The 15,123-nt window shown below is 53.2% G+C and overlaps 1 protein-coding gene across 1 annotated transcript; it reads left to right on the top strand.

Annotated features, from left to right (window-relative positions):
• Nucleotides 1-5,622: 5,622 nt before the first annotated feature.
• NCLIV_004190 (putative thioredoxin) lies at nucleotides 5,623-8,620 on the top strand (the record flags this gene model as incomplete). The annotated part of the gene is made up of 6 exons (XM_003879921.1): nucleotides 5,623-6,009; nucleotides 6,179-6,367; nucleotides 6,756-7,000; nucleotides 7,225-7,531; nucleotides 8,153-8,201; nucleotides 8,511-8,620. The coding sequence occupies 6 exons, from the start codon at nucleotides 5,623-5,625 to the stop codon at nucleotides 8,618-8,620; spliced, it is 1,287 nt and encodes a 428-aa protein (XP_003879970.1).
• Between the last annotated feature and the right edge of the window lie 6,503 nt (nucleotides 8,621-15,123).

The following is a 15,123-nucleotide window of genomic DNA, read 5'->3' as shown; positions in this document are numbered from 1 at the left end:
GGTGGGTGTCCGTTTCACAGCCGGAGAGCAGAGAGGCGAGCCGTCAAGAAAGAGACGGCGAGAGGGAGACGCAGCAGTCGAAAGGCGGTTGGGCGCGGCGGAGTGTACAGACAGCCAAGTGGCTGCGCGAAGGGAGAAGATTCGGTCACGGCAGCGAGCCGTTCGGGCACGAGGATTGGAGAGAAAAGTTCAGTCCCTCCTTTTTTACGACTAGAGACGCGTGTGTGTTGGGGCGGGGAAAGGAACGAAAAATGCGGCGACGGAGTCGACGGGCGACCCTGGACGGTCTCGTGAACCTCGGAAAACTCGCCACCCTGTGCCTCGAAAAGGATTTCATCAGGACTGTTCCGCACGAGGAACCGCCAAAGCGGACAGGCACGCAAGACGGGTCCTGTGTCTCCTAAGAGAAACGAGGCAGTTCAGGAACCGCGCAAACAGATGAAAGTCGGAGAAGGAGTGGAACAACGGTGTCCTAGAAAACGATCCAGCTGTGGGTTTGCTTCAGCCTGTCTCGAGTGCGGAAGGCGCTCCTTCAGTTTGGCACGGCGACAGCGGTTCCATATAAGAAACGGGCTTTGAAGTTCCTTTGTCCCTTTTTCGGTTTTTTCACGAGGAGTCATAGAGAGTGGCAGAGAGAGAGCGCGGCGGAAGGGCTCTCAGAGTCAGAAACGAAGGGGAAACACCCTGGGTTGCATGCGTTGAGGTGACGGAAGTTCGCTGGACCGGAAACAACACTCGCGTTTCCAAGCTGTGTCCTGCAGACTGAAGACGGGACTGGAAAGGCAAGCAAACGCGCAGAAAGGAGGGACGCGGTCATGACAGGAGAGCGAACAGCGCTTTCTCTAGAGCGGAAAAATTCTGGAATCCGTGCGATTCCGAAGAGACCGAGCCATCCGCGGAACCATTCTGGCCTCCACGAAAGTCAGGTGGATGTACACCTCAGTCTCCACAGATCTGGTTTCGACGTGGCACAGGTGTGCGGCAAAAGAAGAACGCGGCTCTGTTCTGGCGGAGAGAAGCCAGAGAACGAAAACCAGTGCTTATCCGTCGGCAGAGTCATTTCCTCTCCATCGAGAAGGTTGCAGTTTTGTGCCTCCCTTTCTGGTGGGCCGAAAACGAAGATCCACCTCGAGTTGAGGAGTTGAGTTCGTCCTGCGTGTGCTGTTCCTGCGAAAGGAGACGGAAGACGGCGCCGCTCGCAGCGAAGAGAAGACCCGAGCAGAAGTCGAAAATGGCTTTGAGAGCAAAAGGAACGAGTGTGTCGGCGTCCCTGCGAAGCACCAGGCAGGACGGACCCGCCGAGGGACCGAAGGAGCGAGGCGCAAGGAGTTTTTTTGGGCCGAGAAAGCGGGGGAAACACAGGACACGAGAGAGACGTGGCGTGTCGCGTGGGAGAGAAGCCGGGAAAACGCGCGGAAATGGCGCACAGAAGAGAAAGGCGCGGAACTGCAACACTCCCCCCGGCGATCTGTACAAAAAATGCAGTTGGAACGGTTTCCTAACAGAGCACCGCGTTTCTCTCGCCTTGCCCCCCTCTCTCTGTTCGCCACGCGTGTGTCTGGACACACGCGCCAGCACATCTATATTTCTAGATGTAGGGCGTCGCTGCAGGATGACCCGGTCAAAAACGCTACCCCCCACTTTGGCCTCCCGGCGTGCGCCCATCTCTGCTGATTTGCCGCGTTTTTCCGCGATTCGCTCTCTCGCAAGTCCCCTCTCGAGGCGGCAATTCCCGTCGGTCATTTCCTCTCTTTTGCCATCTGGATCTCGCGCGCGCGCGATCGATCGAAACTGCAAAAACGGAGACAGTCGCGACCTCGTTTTGGTGCCCTCCCGCCTCTGGACAGCCGGCGGCCACCTCCGGCTCTGCCGTTTACGCACCCCCCACGGAGTAGAGAAATACACAAAATAGCCGTATCTACGCGTCCCTTCCATCGCCTTCTATTTACTTTCGTGTGGAGAAAACAGAGAACGCCTCTCCACGAAGCACGGCAGGCAAAAGGTGACAAGACCTCAGAACGCGGGCGACTCTTGGTGTAGGGAAAAAGTCTGGGCGACAAAATAATGCCGTCTCCTCGACAATCATCTTCACCGGGGAACCCTCAACAACGATCCATACAAAAACATATCCCTATGTATGAATAAGTAGATCTGTAGATCGAGGTACACTTAAGTGAAAAGAGGGTAGACGCCAAGACGTCGGTTCGTGCGTGGTAGCGCCGGAGTCATGAGTCTGTGTTCGGTCGTATGCTTTGTGTCGACGTTTGCGAAAGAACGCAAGATCAAGCATTTGCGTTGTGTATTTTTTAAACCAGCATGTGTTCCCCGTGAAGCATCTCGGCACGTAAGTATGCGCGATTGTCAAGGGAGGCTCTGTGCTATGTTAGAAAGCCGGGAAACGCGTGTATAAGTATGTCGATGTAAGGGACCGTTGTTTCCGCGTTCGCAACTCTCGAAGGTCCACGAATCTAAGCTGATGCTGGATCGAAGAATGCTGATGAGGCTGCAAGACAGCCGCGCGAAGGGTTCCTCACTATTCTAGGCTGAGCGTCGTACTGTCATACCGGCGTTTTCCACACCGCCAACGGAGCGCAAAAGGCCACTAAAGTGCGAGAGCAAACGAGTGGCCTTGCCACGAAACACACGTCGGAGGACTCTGTGCAAACAGATGCCACGAAAGACACAACAAAGACTGGAAATCAAGATCTGCTGCGTGCCAAAGCCGGCAATTTCCTTTCTGGCAACGAACCACGTATTGCTGTCCGCATTTCCCTTCCTTCTAAGAGTCTTGTAATCGTGGGACTCACCACGAGATCCACCTTTCACGAGCACTGCTCTTTTGCTATTGACAACCAATCGAGCAGAGAGCTGCCATATACGCCCAGAGAGGAAAGGAAGCCGTTCGGTGAAGTTAGTCCAAGTGAAGAGAAGTACGTATATGTAGACATATACATACATAACTATCTATATAAATACGTATAGTTATATATGTGCATATCATGAAGGGGCATGTTTCAGCGAATCATCTCTCTGTAGGTATATATATAAAGGCTGGTGTCTCTTTCGCTGAAAGGTTTCTCTCTGTTCCTGCAAGTTTGGGACTGAGTCTCTCTCGGCGAGCCTCGGGCTCCTCCGTGAATAAACACTCCTGGCTTTGAAGGGAAAAAACGCAATGAGGACAGAGCAACTCTTTCAGCGCCAGAGATATGCCGTGCCTTCGAAGCCTTCTCCCTCCTCTTACTTGTGTTCGGCTGCGAGAGTGTGTGAGTGCAAAAGACAACAGATACATTGAATCACGTGCGGCAAGAGGAGCAGATACCTCTCAGTGGCGAAGAAAGCGACTCCGCACAGATCTCTTCCCCATAGATATCTCTTGTTCTCTGCAATAATGTCAAATGCCTAGAAAGGCTTTTTCAGGTTCACAACAGCGAGAGAGACCATAAAACGAAACAGAGAGACCACGAAGAACTGCCGCTGCCTCCCCTTCCTCTGGAGGCCCTCTGCAGCACCGTTTTTCCGGCGCAGTCATCCTTACACCTGTGTACGCAATATTACATACAGAGAAATACATATGTGCATGCGTATATAGATGTTTATACATACAACTAAATATATATATGTGTATGTATCTACCGTATCTAGGGATGTGCGTATGATGCACTGTGCGTATCGGTACACATAGACAAAAATTTTCTTCGCACGCATCTGGTGCCCGCCTAAAAGAGGCAACGAAGGGCAGAAGACGTTGGCATTTTCCGATTTCTGGCGGTTTCGGTTTTGAAGTGTATGTACACCTGAGTAGAGCGCCCACCTTCCCCGCTTTCGGGTGCGTGGACCTCGAGCCCTTCACACATCGCGACCCCAGCGCGGCGGCCGTTCTCCTCACCCCTTTTCCGTCTCTCCTCTCTCTCTCGACGCACCGGTTGCCTTTCTCCTTGTATCTTTCGTCCCTAGTTTCCGTCTATTCCGCCTTTATCTGTGCAAGCGAAACAGGGAATTCTCTTGCCTGGTCGAGTAGGGCATCAGAGCTGTCTCCACCCGGCCACACGCACCTGTACATACAGCGCGTGTGCAGTCTTCTGTCTTCTCTGTCCGGGACCACGCGCTCGCGCGCTTCTTTTCCGGTCCTGGTCACTCTGTCTCTCGGCTTCTACTTTTCCGTCGTCGCCATCTGTCTTCTGTCCCCACGCGTTTCCGTCTTTTTCTCTGTGGTTCGCAAGGCGATTGGCTCCGCAACTCCGTTTTTCTTGTTTTTCCCCATTCCCGTGGGTGCGTTTTTCAGTTCTTACCCGCCCCCGCTGTTCTGTGGCACGGGTCTGTGTTTTCGTAGTGCGTGCCTGCGTGCTGTTCTTTTTACGCTTCTCCCTGTACTTTGCCTCCCTCAACCTTTTTCTCCATCGCCTCTCTACGCGGTAAGCCTCGCTCGGGGTGGTATGAACGTGAAGGACAGAAAAGGGGCCGGGGAAAACACATGGACTTCTTGTACTGCGCGGGAGGTGTTGCGCCAGCCGTGTCTTCTTGGTGGTCTCTTTTTTCGCGAGAAACGTAGCATTCAAACGGGAAAAACATTCCAGAAGATCAATAGACAGGAGAGGGAAAAGGGAAAGTGGGTTGCGACGCCGAGACGTCGAGAGCCTCCTGGGGAAACCACAGAGACACAAAGATCGCTTTGTCGCTCGTCGCCCTCAAAAGAATCCAGCAGCATCTCTCTTTTCTTGCCGTGGAAAGCCGGCTTTAGATCCCCGAGCCTCTCGTCTCTTTTCTGCCGTGCTGCTCTCGCGCTCCCTTCCTCCGTCATGTTCTGTCGCACACAGACAGCGAGAGGCCGCATGTTCGTTTAGGGTCTCGCAAGCGCGAAGAAGAACAAAAGTGCGAAGTGGGGTGGTGTGTGAGGCATTCAGACATCCTGCATCCGCTGCTCTCCCTAGACAGAAGGAAAGGCCAGAACGCGACAGAGAGACAATATGCAGCTGATAGTCCTACATAATGCCTAGAGATGAGTGCCTGTAGGGAAGATCTAAAATGTATGGGTGTACAGTTTGTGGCAGTCGAACATTCCTCGATTCCTGTGAAGAGTTTTTAACAGCGTATATATATATATATAGATCCATGGAGTCTTCAGCACTGGAAGCGAGCGATTGGTCTGTGCAATGTTTTTCTGTGCTTCGGCTGAAAGCCTCACAACTACGTTTGGTTGTCTTCCGGGCAGTTCTGCGTCGAGTTCTTCGCGTTTCAGACTGATACTTACTACAGGTGTTTGCCTTTTTTCTTGGAAAGATATTCTGGACCGTGTGAAAGCAAGTCTCCGAAAATTTGGCGCGACGAATCGTTTCTCCCTGAGGCAGCGCCTTCCCAAGTCTCCACGAGACCCCACGCCGAGTGAAGATAGGAACCTGTCTCTCTCATTCTCAGCGTGTCCGTTTCCGTCTGCTTGTATGTGCGCCTTATTTTTGTGCCCGCATCGTCTCTCTCTTCTGTGTGCACAGGTTGCCCTCTAGGTTCTCGATTTCCCTCACGCGCGTCCCCCTTTTTCGCCGTCTCGCGCCTTGCCTTGGGCTCTCTGTTTTTCGGTCTGCGGACCCTGTCCTCTCGTCTCTTCTCGGTGTTTCTCGAAAACCCAAGATGGCGTCTCTGCGTCTCCGCGCGGTGCTGTCTGCTCTCTGCTGTCTCGCCCTCGTGGCCTCGGCTTCTGTGGAGGGAGCGAGGATCCGGATCGACCCCATGACTCACGATGTCGCCCTCGTCACGCAACAGAACTGGGACGGGAAAGTTCAGAAATTCCGCTCTCACCAAGTCTTTGCGGTCTTGTTCTACAAGGACGACTGTGCAGAGTGCCAGAATCTGCTCGACGGCGAGTTCAACACTCTCGCCAAGAAGATGAAAGGCATGGTTGGTGTCCTCGCAGTGGACTGCGGTGAGAGCCCGAAACTGTGCAAAGATCAAAACGTCGCCTCGTACCCCACCATCCTGATCTTCCCGCCGCTCCCGTTGCCACCCTACAAATTCGAGGTGAGAGACAAGAAAGGCAGCGAGAAAAGATCGGTTGTGGAGAGCAGAGAGGAGAGGCCTGCTGCGCGGAGAGACCCAGACGAGCGGCTCTGTGCATTCTGGGAAAAACGTGGAATGGGAGAGGGGGGTGAAGACGCGCGTTTGCGTTTCGCTGTGTCGCGTGCTGCAGGGGACGCCTGACTACGCCTCGCTCTCGAAGGCAGTCGGCCCGCTCATTCCCTCCAGCGTTATTGTGCCGAAGGAGATGAAGGATTTCGAGAAGGCGATGGCTACCCACATTCAAGTCCCCAAGGTCCTCGTCTTCTCCGATAAGCCGAAGGCGTCGATTCTGCTCAAAGCCCTCAGCACTGCCTTCAAGGTCGGTGGACAGCGAAGCAGAAGCTGCCGGGATTCAGAGGAACAGAAAACGTGGGGGAAGAGCGCAAGAAGACCAAGGCGCGGAACGAGGGAAAAGATGCGAGGGGTTTGACGCCACGGGGACGCACAAGGAAAGCGCGAACTTTCGAGAGAAGGGGGAAACGGGTGGAGATGCAAGGAAGCGAAGCACAACGCGGCCTTTCAGGGTTTTTCTGCGCCGCACCTAAGGAGGTTCCAGCGCATTCGAGTCTGCCATGCATCTGAGCTTTCCCCCGTTTCTCCTCGCCCCGTGTTCTTCTCGCGACCGGGGCCGTCTCCCGGGCTCCGTCTGCTCCGTCTCTTCCCGGTGTCCACTCGCGGGGTGTTTTTTTTTCCTCTCGTGTCTGCAGGACAAGTTGCATCTGCTGCTGATCTCTGCCGAGAAACTCCCCGAAGTGGTGAAGAAGTACCGCGTCACGAAGTTTCCCCACATTGTCGTGACGCGCAAGGACAAGAAGGACGAGGTCTACAAGGGCGATTTCAACTTCCAGGTGCTCTTCGACTGGCTTAACGTCTTCTCGGAGACCTTCGTCCTCGGAGGCGGCTTCTCCGACCACACTCCCAAAGCCGAGCCAACCCCTGAAACGCAGCCGTGGTAAGGAAAGAGAAAGAAGAGCGAAGGAGCACCTGTGGCGAAAGTTAGGCGTTAGTAAGGGGACTGTGAGGCTCGAAACAGAAGCGCTACGGCAGATGTGGACACGGCGATCGCAAGGGGCTTCAGAAGCGGAAGAGCGCTTCTAGGGGTTTTATACCTAGGCTCCCGCACGCGTCTCTCCACCCTTAAATGGTCTCACGTGATTTCCTCGCGGTTTCCTTCAGGAAGTTCCAAGTTATTCCAGAGTTGACGAAGAGGTCCAACATCGACTTGTGCTTCAAGAAGAGTTTGAAGGCGCTCTGCGTGATCTACCTCAAGCAGGGGCGCGACTTGACACCGGAGGAAACCGACATGCTCGAATCGCTCAAGTACCAGTACGACAGCGGCAAAGGGCCCGACTTCCGATTCATGTACATGGATGTCGACACGGAAACAGGTTTCCGGGACTTGTTTGCGATTGACGCCTACCCCTCTGTAGTCGTCTTCAACCCTCATCTCAAAACGCGCTTCACCAAAATCGACACAGACAAGGTAAACCATCAGTCGTCGTTCTCGACTTCACACCACGCATCCATGACTTTTGGATATTTATGGGCGTGTGGAGATACGGGGGATTTCCTGGTTAGGTGAGAGCGTATCTGTAGATATATGTGCGGGTGTAAGAATGCATTTGCCTCGTCGAGGCAGTCTTTAAATTGCGAGTCTTCCTCTTCCGCTCCGTGTAGATTCGGAGATGTGCGTGTCTCCCACTCGGGTGTCTTGATGCCTCATCAGTTTTACGCGTGCCTGCTTTTGTGGGTTTTCGTCTTGCGGGCGTCGCCTCCAAGGAATGGCCCCGTCGACGCCAGTATGGGCGAGTCTCCGGCCGGAGACCTGTGCGCATGTATTGTGTATTTATGTGTATCGGTGTGTTCGCGTGTGCTGCTTATGAACCGCGAGGAGAGGCAGATCTTTTGTGCAACCCGTGACTTATCACCAACAAACAGAAGGAATCTGAGGCGAGAATCGAGGGCCAGAGATAGAGAAGGCATTCACACGTTTTCGTGGTTGGTTTCTTCTTTTCGACAAGCTTCAGAGAGAAGAGAAGCCTTCGGTCGAGGAGCGGCCGCCTCTATTGCTGTATCTCTTGTTTGACTTGTGTTTCGTCTCCAGCCTCTCTCCAAGGAGGACATCGCGAACCTTCTGAACAAAATCTCTTCCGGTGAGTTCCGTGCAGATGCTCATCCGCCTTTCCGTCTTCGTATGCGAATACGGTGTGAGATGGAGTGGCAATGGGACTTCCGGACTGGTACAAGGAGATACTGCAGCAAATGAAGAATAGGCGCAGCACACGTCGGGTGCCTCAACGCAGGTTCCTAAGCAAGAAGCTGGCGGACCCAAGCCAATACAACCAGTCTGTGTATATATCCTCACGCATATATGCCGGGGGGGGGGGGCTCACACATGTGCGTAGGTTTGAGAGTGCATGCGCCCTATGTGATCGGAGTATCTTTGTGTGTTTTGTCCCCAGGAAACGCCCGCTTCAGGGTCGTGCCCTCCAGCAAGATGCCGTCGTTTGTGGACCGCAAGGAGGAAACCGAGGAAAAGAAAGAGAAAGCAGACAAAAAGGATGAACTGTAAACAGTTATTTCGCCGAACTAGTGTGCAGCGGGAATCGAACAGCGTCGCTGGGGACTTTTTTTTGTGTTTTGTTTCCCCAAAGGAGGATGTGCCCGGCGTAAAGTTGTGTCTGTCAGGCCTTTGGTACTGTACTCTTGAAAGCTCTTCTCACCTGCGTACGCGCCACCGCCTCAGCATCAAATCTTCCCCGTGTCTGCTGTGTTGAAATTCGTTTTCCTGCCGCTCATTGCCGTGCTCTACTCCGATACTCGAGTGGTAACAGTTTGTGTGCATTCTCTACTGTATATGCGTATATCTATGCATGTGTGCACGCATGTAATGAACGTGCGTGTTTGCGCATGTCATATGCTCTATTGACTCTGTCGCGTGTGGAGGTATGCGTCAAGAATAAAATGTTAGCAAGTACGTGAGCGTCTCTTCATCTGCTGAGCTCTTTACACCTACCGGTTGGTGCCTTCTTGCTTTTCCAAGGAGAGAACCGTCTCTTACTCCTTTTTCTCTTCTGTGTGAACGCACACACTTGTCTCTCATGTTTGCGGCTTCGTTGCGCCGCCGCTAACCGAAAACACCGTCCCCTCTCTTTTGGGCAGTGCGTCCCCTCGTCTGCATGCACGTCTGTCGCGTGGACAGTCGAGAGCAACCCGCGCAGGCCTTGCAGAGTGGCTGGTGGGCACGAAACAGACTGTCCCGTGACGGCAGCAAATGTGCTTGACATGGTGTACACCCTCTGCCGAATCACCAGCAGTTCCCTCCGCCAGCAAGCCGTATCTGGCCGCACACAGAAACTGAGAATCCCTCGCCTCTGCGTGCAGCATGTGCCGTTACTCGGGGTAAAGGGTCGCTCGAGGAAACCTTGCGGTTTGAGACCAAACGGCGCTAACGAGCAAGCAACCATAAAGCACAGGTCGACTGAAAGCGGCCTCGTACCGTAGCTGAGTCCTTCAAAACGCAACTGTTGGCGGCAAGCAGTGTGCCTCAACGTTCACGGAGAAAACGGCTGTTTTGGGCGAATCAGCTGGCCTGTTTCTGAGGACTGTGCACCCAGCTTTATCGCGCCGTCTCTACTTGTGCAGTCCTTGTAAAGCGGAGCGCTTGTCGCAGCGTAAAACTCTGCAGATTTTCACGAGACGCAGGGACGGCTTCATCATTTTCGTCGCACGATCCTCACCTCTAAGTGGCATGCTTCTTGTGGCGCTGCCGCGCACAGCGTGGCAACGGTCCACGTGAAGTATTTCCTCGATCATTTGGGACTATACGACAGCATTGAGTGTCTGTTTTCCAATCGCGGGGACGCATTGGAAGGCACTAGAACCATTAAAGGGAACTACTCCCCTGTGGTAAAGTGTTGCCGAAGTGGAAAACCGCCTTCATACCAACGAGGGACGTGGATGATTTGGATGGGAGCTTTTGGCACCAAAGAGTATTCATGTATTCATGGTCAGTTGACATACAAGTTAGGTCTGAAATCCAGCAGCGGAAAGAAACCATGCGACAGTGTCCATCTCTGTGCCTACGGCGACAGGCGACCTCGCAGTGCTCATCGCCACCATCTGGAGCTGACTACGAAAACACGGAACGACGCTCGGGTTTGCTGCCAACGAATGGAGACGCAGCCCGAAAAGACATCTGCCATTTGCTCGTTCTGTCACACCATGGCAAGTCTCAAGTGTATGCGTTCGCGTCTACCCGCACCGTTGTTCAGGGTGTGTCACGAACTGTGACTTAAACATTCGCAGTCCGCTGGCTGTGGGTCGTCCTGCATCGCTGTGCTCCAGGATGGGTGACGATCGCGTGTGCGAAATAGATAAAATGAGATTGATCTACGAGGGCCGATGTTAATTCCATTGTCCGTTGGTAGAACTCGAGTTCTTGTACGGGAAAAGCGTCATCGGAGACACGCTCTAGATTAGCATGTATCATGGTCAAGTTACCACTACCCTTGGGCCACGAAATGGGCAACGAGAAGCTATGGAAAGCTCTAGGGTGAAACTACGACGGGTAGTGAAAAGCCATACTGTTGCGTTTCGTAGAAACGTGGCATTTTGGGCACAATACAAGCATTCATCCGAAAAGCACCTTTCTTTGCGACAGGGCAGATAAACTCAGTGCAGTGTGTGGCGCAAAGAAGTTTGGCTGTGCTTGTTCGAGTGTATCATTTCGCCATCACATTCACTCGGTAATATACAGCGGACAACACTACCCCCCTTCAAAAGGCTCTTTCCCCCGAGTTCCCCTCTTCGCCCACAATTGCAGCGATTGGTACACAAGGTACAGGAGATATGGGAGATACACCCACGGGTTTCCTGCACAGACGTATCACACGGGAAAAGTCGGCTGGAGGCTGTAAGCATTCTTCCCTACCACCTTTGTTCAAATTGAGTGCCCGTCTCTGGACTCTCTAGTGTCGTGCGGCCTCCATCGCTGACATTCAACTTGAAAAGAAAACACAACTGGTTGAAGCCTAGACCTCTGGGGCACTGAAGGGTCAGTCACACCGCGTCTCCCGTCAAAAAAGTGTACATCTACATCTACACATACACACACGCAGGTACGAAGAAAGGTAACCTTTCACACGGTGTCGCCGCGGGAAAAGCTATCGGAACACCCACGATCACCCGCGCAAACGGCGTATCAAGACGCTGTGTTCTTTTATGACGATTCTCCCCGATTCTGGGAAGGTGTACCGCAGAAGCCTTGTACCTAATCAGTACCTGAGAGGCGCATGCTCCGTGCAAACATGTCACGCTCTTTGTGGAGACACTCGCACGTCAAATCGCAGAAAATGCCATCCTCTGCTCTCCTCATTACAACAACAGAACTCCGGGAAGCACTACATGATGTCTCCAATTTGCTTTCTTACGCAGAACGTTTCCGCCCAGACAACGTCGCATCCACCTCTGAAACGGTAGGCAAAAGGAGCCCAGGACTACTCCAACGGCTCCAGAGAGAAATCGGGCTTCCGTTTGGATTGGCCGACTTCTTCTGTGTCAGTGTTAAAGACGAAGAGAGAAGCTAGAACGATAATTGGCGACAGAGCAAGAGCCAGCTTTAAGACGGTGAAGGCCATGCCAAAATAATCGAAAGCACCTGCAGGGTCCTCCATAGTGGCGAAGTGTCGCGCACCCGAGCACCAGTGACCAAAACGTATTTTCCCGTTGGCTGCTGCGATCTGTGAATCGCAAAAAAAACCAGGGACGAGAAACAAAGCGAAATCGGTCGGAAAGAGTCTACGAAAACAGTAGACGGCCCCCGCGAAAAAAAGAGCTCTTGATTTTGCACAACGAAACGGAACGAATACCCATGCCGACGTCCCCTGGCAGACGGGGGGTCCAGAAAGGAAGTCACGTTCTCGATAACGGAAGAGGATGGCACGGGACAACAGGGAAGAACAAATCGAAGACGGGGGTTTTGCGAAGCTAAAATGGAGACCAATACGATGTGGTATTTCCTCTTCTGTGCGATTTCCCGCACGAACGGCAGGCGCGTGAACACAGTTTTTATAGGTGAGCAACAAAGCCGATCGATCGCCCAGGGAGACAGTTGCGACGTGTCCCGGCAATCTTACGGGACCGCGAGAGTCGCGCCGAACAGCAGCAGCGCTGAGAAAGTGACTCGGTTACCACATTGAGCCCGGTGTGATACAGAAGCGACGAGATTGAGGACTGCAGGGTAATTGAAACACTATCGCGAGAAAAGCACAAATGCTTCGTTCGTGGAATACGAAAGAGAGGAAGATGGCGGCCACGCGGTTGCCGGCGATTTCAGAACACCTGCAAGTTCACTGTCCGCTGTCGCAGGTGCCCATTTTACGCACAGCAAGCGTTCTGTCACACTCGACAAGGCGTCTGTTGGACGGACGCATCGCATCTTGTGTGGGCGGTGCTAGTACCGGTGTCCTGAAAACGCGTGGGAAAGCCTTCCCAGTACGACACTACTGAACGGGCACGTAGTGTACGCGGGGAAAGTACGCGCTTCCGACGTGAACGTTCTCCGCGGTTACCGTAGGCAGGGAAGCTAGAGAAATGCATTCCGACTAAAACGGTGGCGTGACTCAGGGGGTAGGTATTCCTATTTTCTACTTCAGCCACGAAGCTTTCCGTGGCCAGCCGATGAACCCGAAATGGATGCAGACATCGAAGAGCCACACACACAACTAAAAATTGCTGGGTACCCCCTCCGTGTATGGTGTGCTACAAGTAACTGTTACACATTTCAACGTGACGGTCCTTCCAGCCCAATCTTGTACTGTTCGAGAAACGCAACACTGCACTAACTTTGGCGGCTGTATCACGTGCGGATTTGGGATTTGTAACTTTCAACTGGCACGACCGGCCGCCACGAAGCCAAAGGTATCAGCAGGGGGCGAATCGCTTCAGTGAATGCTCGCGCGACGCCGCGCATTGGGTTTCGAAGTGGTACCGATTATGCGCGTACGGGTAAGTGCGTACTAGCAGATAGGGTTTCTTGCCAATTAGTGCTGATCTGAAACTAGTCTTCGAAGAGAGAGACGGGCATTGCCACCGTAGGAAAGGTTCCTGAACTTGTCCCCACGCATGGCGCTGACGCGATACTGTCTCGCACTTCCTTTGCCAAGCTGTAGTAGGAGACTGAAACGGAACACTTTCAGGTGGCGTAGGCAGTCTAGTACGGTGGTGGTGCAACACATCATTTATTTTAAGAAATATGACCAAAAGAATTTTCTGAACTCCGTTCCTGTCTCGGCATGCTAAAGAACCACGTGGCAAATTAGAGATCAACACGAGGAACGGTAACACTACGGATAATGTTGCTATCCTTTCGGAGCCTTCGCCCGTGGTCGAGTGGATCAGCAGCTGCACAAGAAAAACCTTTGTGTCATTGCGTGGACGCGTCAGATGCGGTTCTCTGACAAAGAAAATGTGAATCGGCGTCGACCCCGTAACGCAGACAGGCACAGCGAGAAGTCCAGAGGGACCGCAAACGACCGTTTAACCATGCAAATGGCCACAGCGGACAACACGCCTATCTCAGGGCGTACATGGCAGTTCGCTGATGTTTCGCTGAACTCACCGGAGTTTTACTCGGAGACGGACCACAAAATACAGCGTTACACGACGCACAACAAATCGGTAAAGCATCTCCAGTTTCTATTTCCAGCCTTTCTACCACGAGGGGACGCACCTCTGTGGCACAGAGTCTTGCCCCAGCTGGTGTAGAGTTACTTCAAAACCGTAGGAAAATAGAGGCTCTCGGAAAAGGAAGCGATATGTCGCGCGCCCCTCACAGACTGTTGCGCGTTATGCACTGTGGGCGTTGCTCTCTCCGGATAGTCACTCGTCTCTTCCACGTGTCACATTGGGGTCTTTCGTCGCGAGCCGTCACAATACAACAAAATGGACAAAACACACGAGCGGACGCGGCACCTAAAACCGGCCTCTCTTGCGTGCTGTTCAAACTACCCAAACGGATCTGATAGCATTCTTCGCCAGACGCCTTTTTGAAACGTGTTCAGTTGAGTTGGCCTGATTCTGATCGTCAGACACTTTCAGACTTCAGCAGGTGCCATATACATCCACGCAGAGGAGAGCGCCGCGTGCGGACTAAAATATGATTGGATACTTCGGCGGCAACTTCGAACTAAGGCTCGGATGTACAGTGTTCCTTTGGCTCAGTTTTAAGTATCTTGTAGGCAGCTGAAGACGACCAGGTAACCCCCCGAAGGGAACCTTTCCTTCGGCTACCTTTTTTTGCTCTGGCAGAACCAACTCTCGTCAGCCACTGAGCGGAGCTCGTCTGATGTCTGAAGATCCTGCTATTCGGGCGTGCAGTGCTAGCGAAGACTTGCTGCGTTTTGACTCATCAGAATCTGGGTTGTCGTCGTGCACAGTTGAGCTCACTTTCCGCTGCTACCAGAGCCTTTTGCTGGCAAATGCCGTGCTCGCGATGTAACGACGTAGTAAAGGACGACGCCGCCCACGCAGACAGTCGCTGAGAGTGTTTTTACCGGCGTCAGACACTGTGATTCCTGCATTGGGGAAACATATTTGGGATAGCGCGTTACTGAAGCTAGTAAATGACTTTTTCGCTTCGCTGCCAGTCTCATTCCCGCCCCGTTGCTTGTGACAAACAGCCAGTCACTGCGCTAGACACTAGCGCGCGTTCGACAGGCTCGTCATCTTGTTTCCGTGTCGATGGTAATTCTCCGAGCACGTGGGTGTCGGTGCACCTCTGCGAGGTGTCGCCGCTCACAATCGTAGACTGCGGGCGCCTGCCTCATTTTGTGCAAAGCCCTTCGTACGAATCTGCATGGTGTGCACACTCGAAGCTTTTGCTCAGTGGCGATGCGCGCTCACCTGGAGATGACAGAAGAAAACGTGACCCAGCAAAAACACGGACGCCGTCTTCACACCTTTTAGCACCCCAGAGGTTACAGCGCCTACAAAGAGGACACAGTGAAGGCCAGCCACAAAGACCACATTTTCTGAACTGGACAGGTCCCTGGAGTGTGTTCGACTACTCGCCTC

The sequence above is a fragment of the Neospora caninum genome, chromosome Ib (assembly GCF_000208865.1).
Source record: "Neospora caninum Liverpool complete genome, chromosome Ib".
NCBI classification, from domain to species: domain Eukaryota; phylum Apicomplexa; class Conoidasida; order Eucoccidiorida; family Sarcocystidae; genus Neospora; species Neospora caninum.
This window is presented reverse-complemented; position numbering and strand designations above follow the sequence as displayed.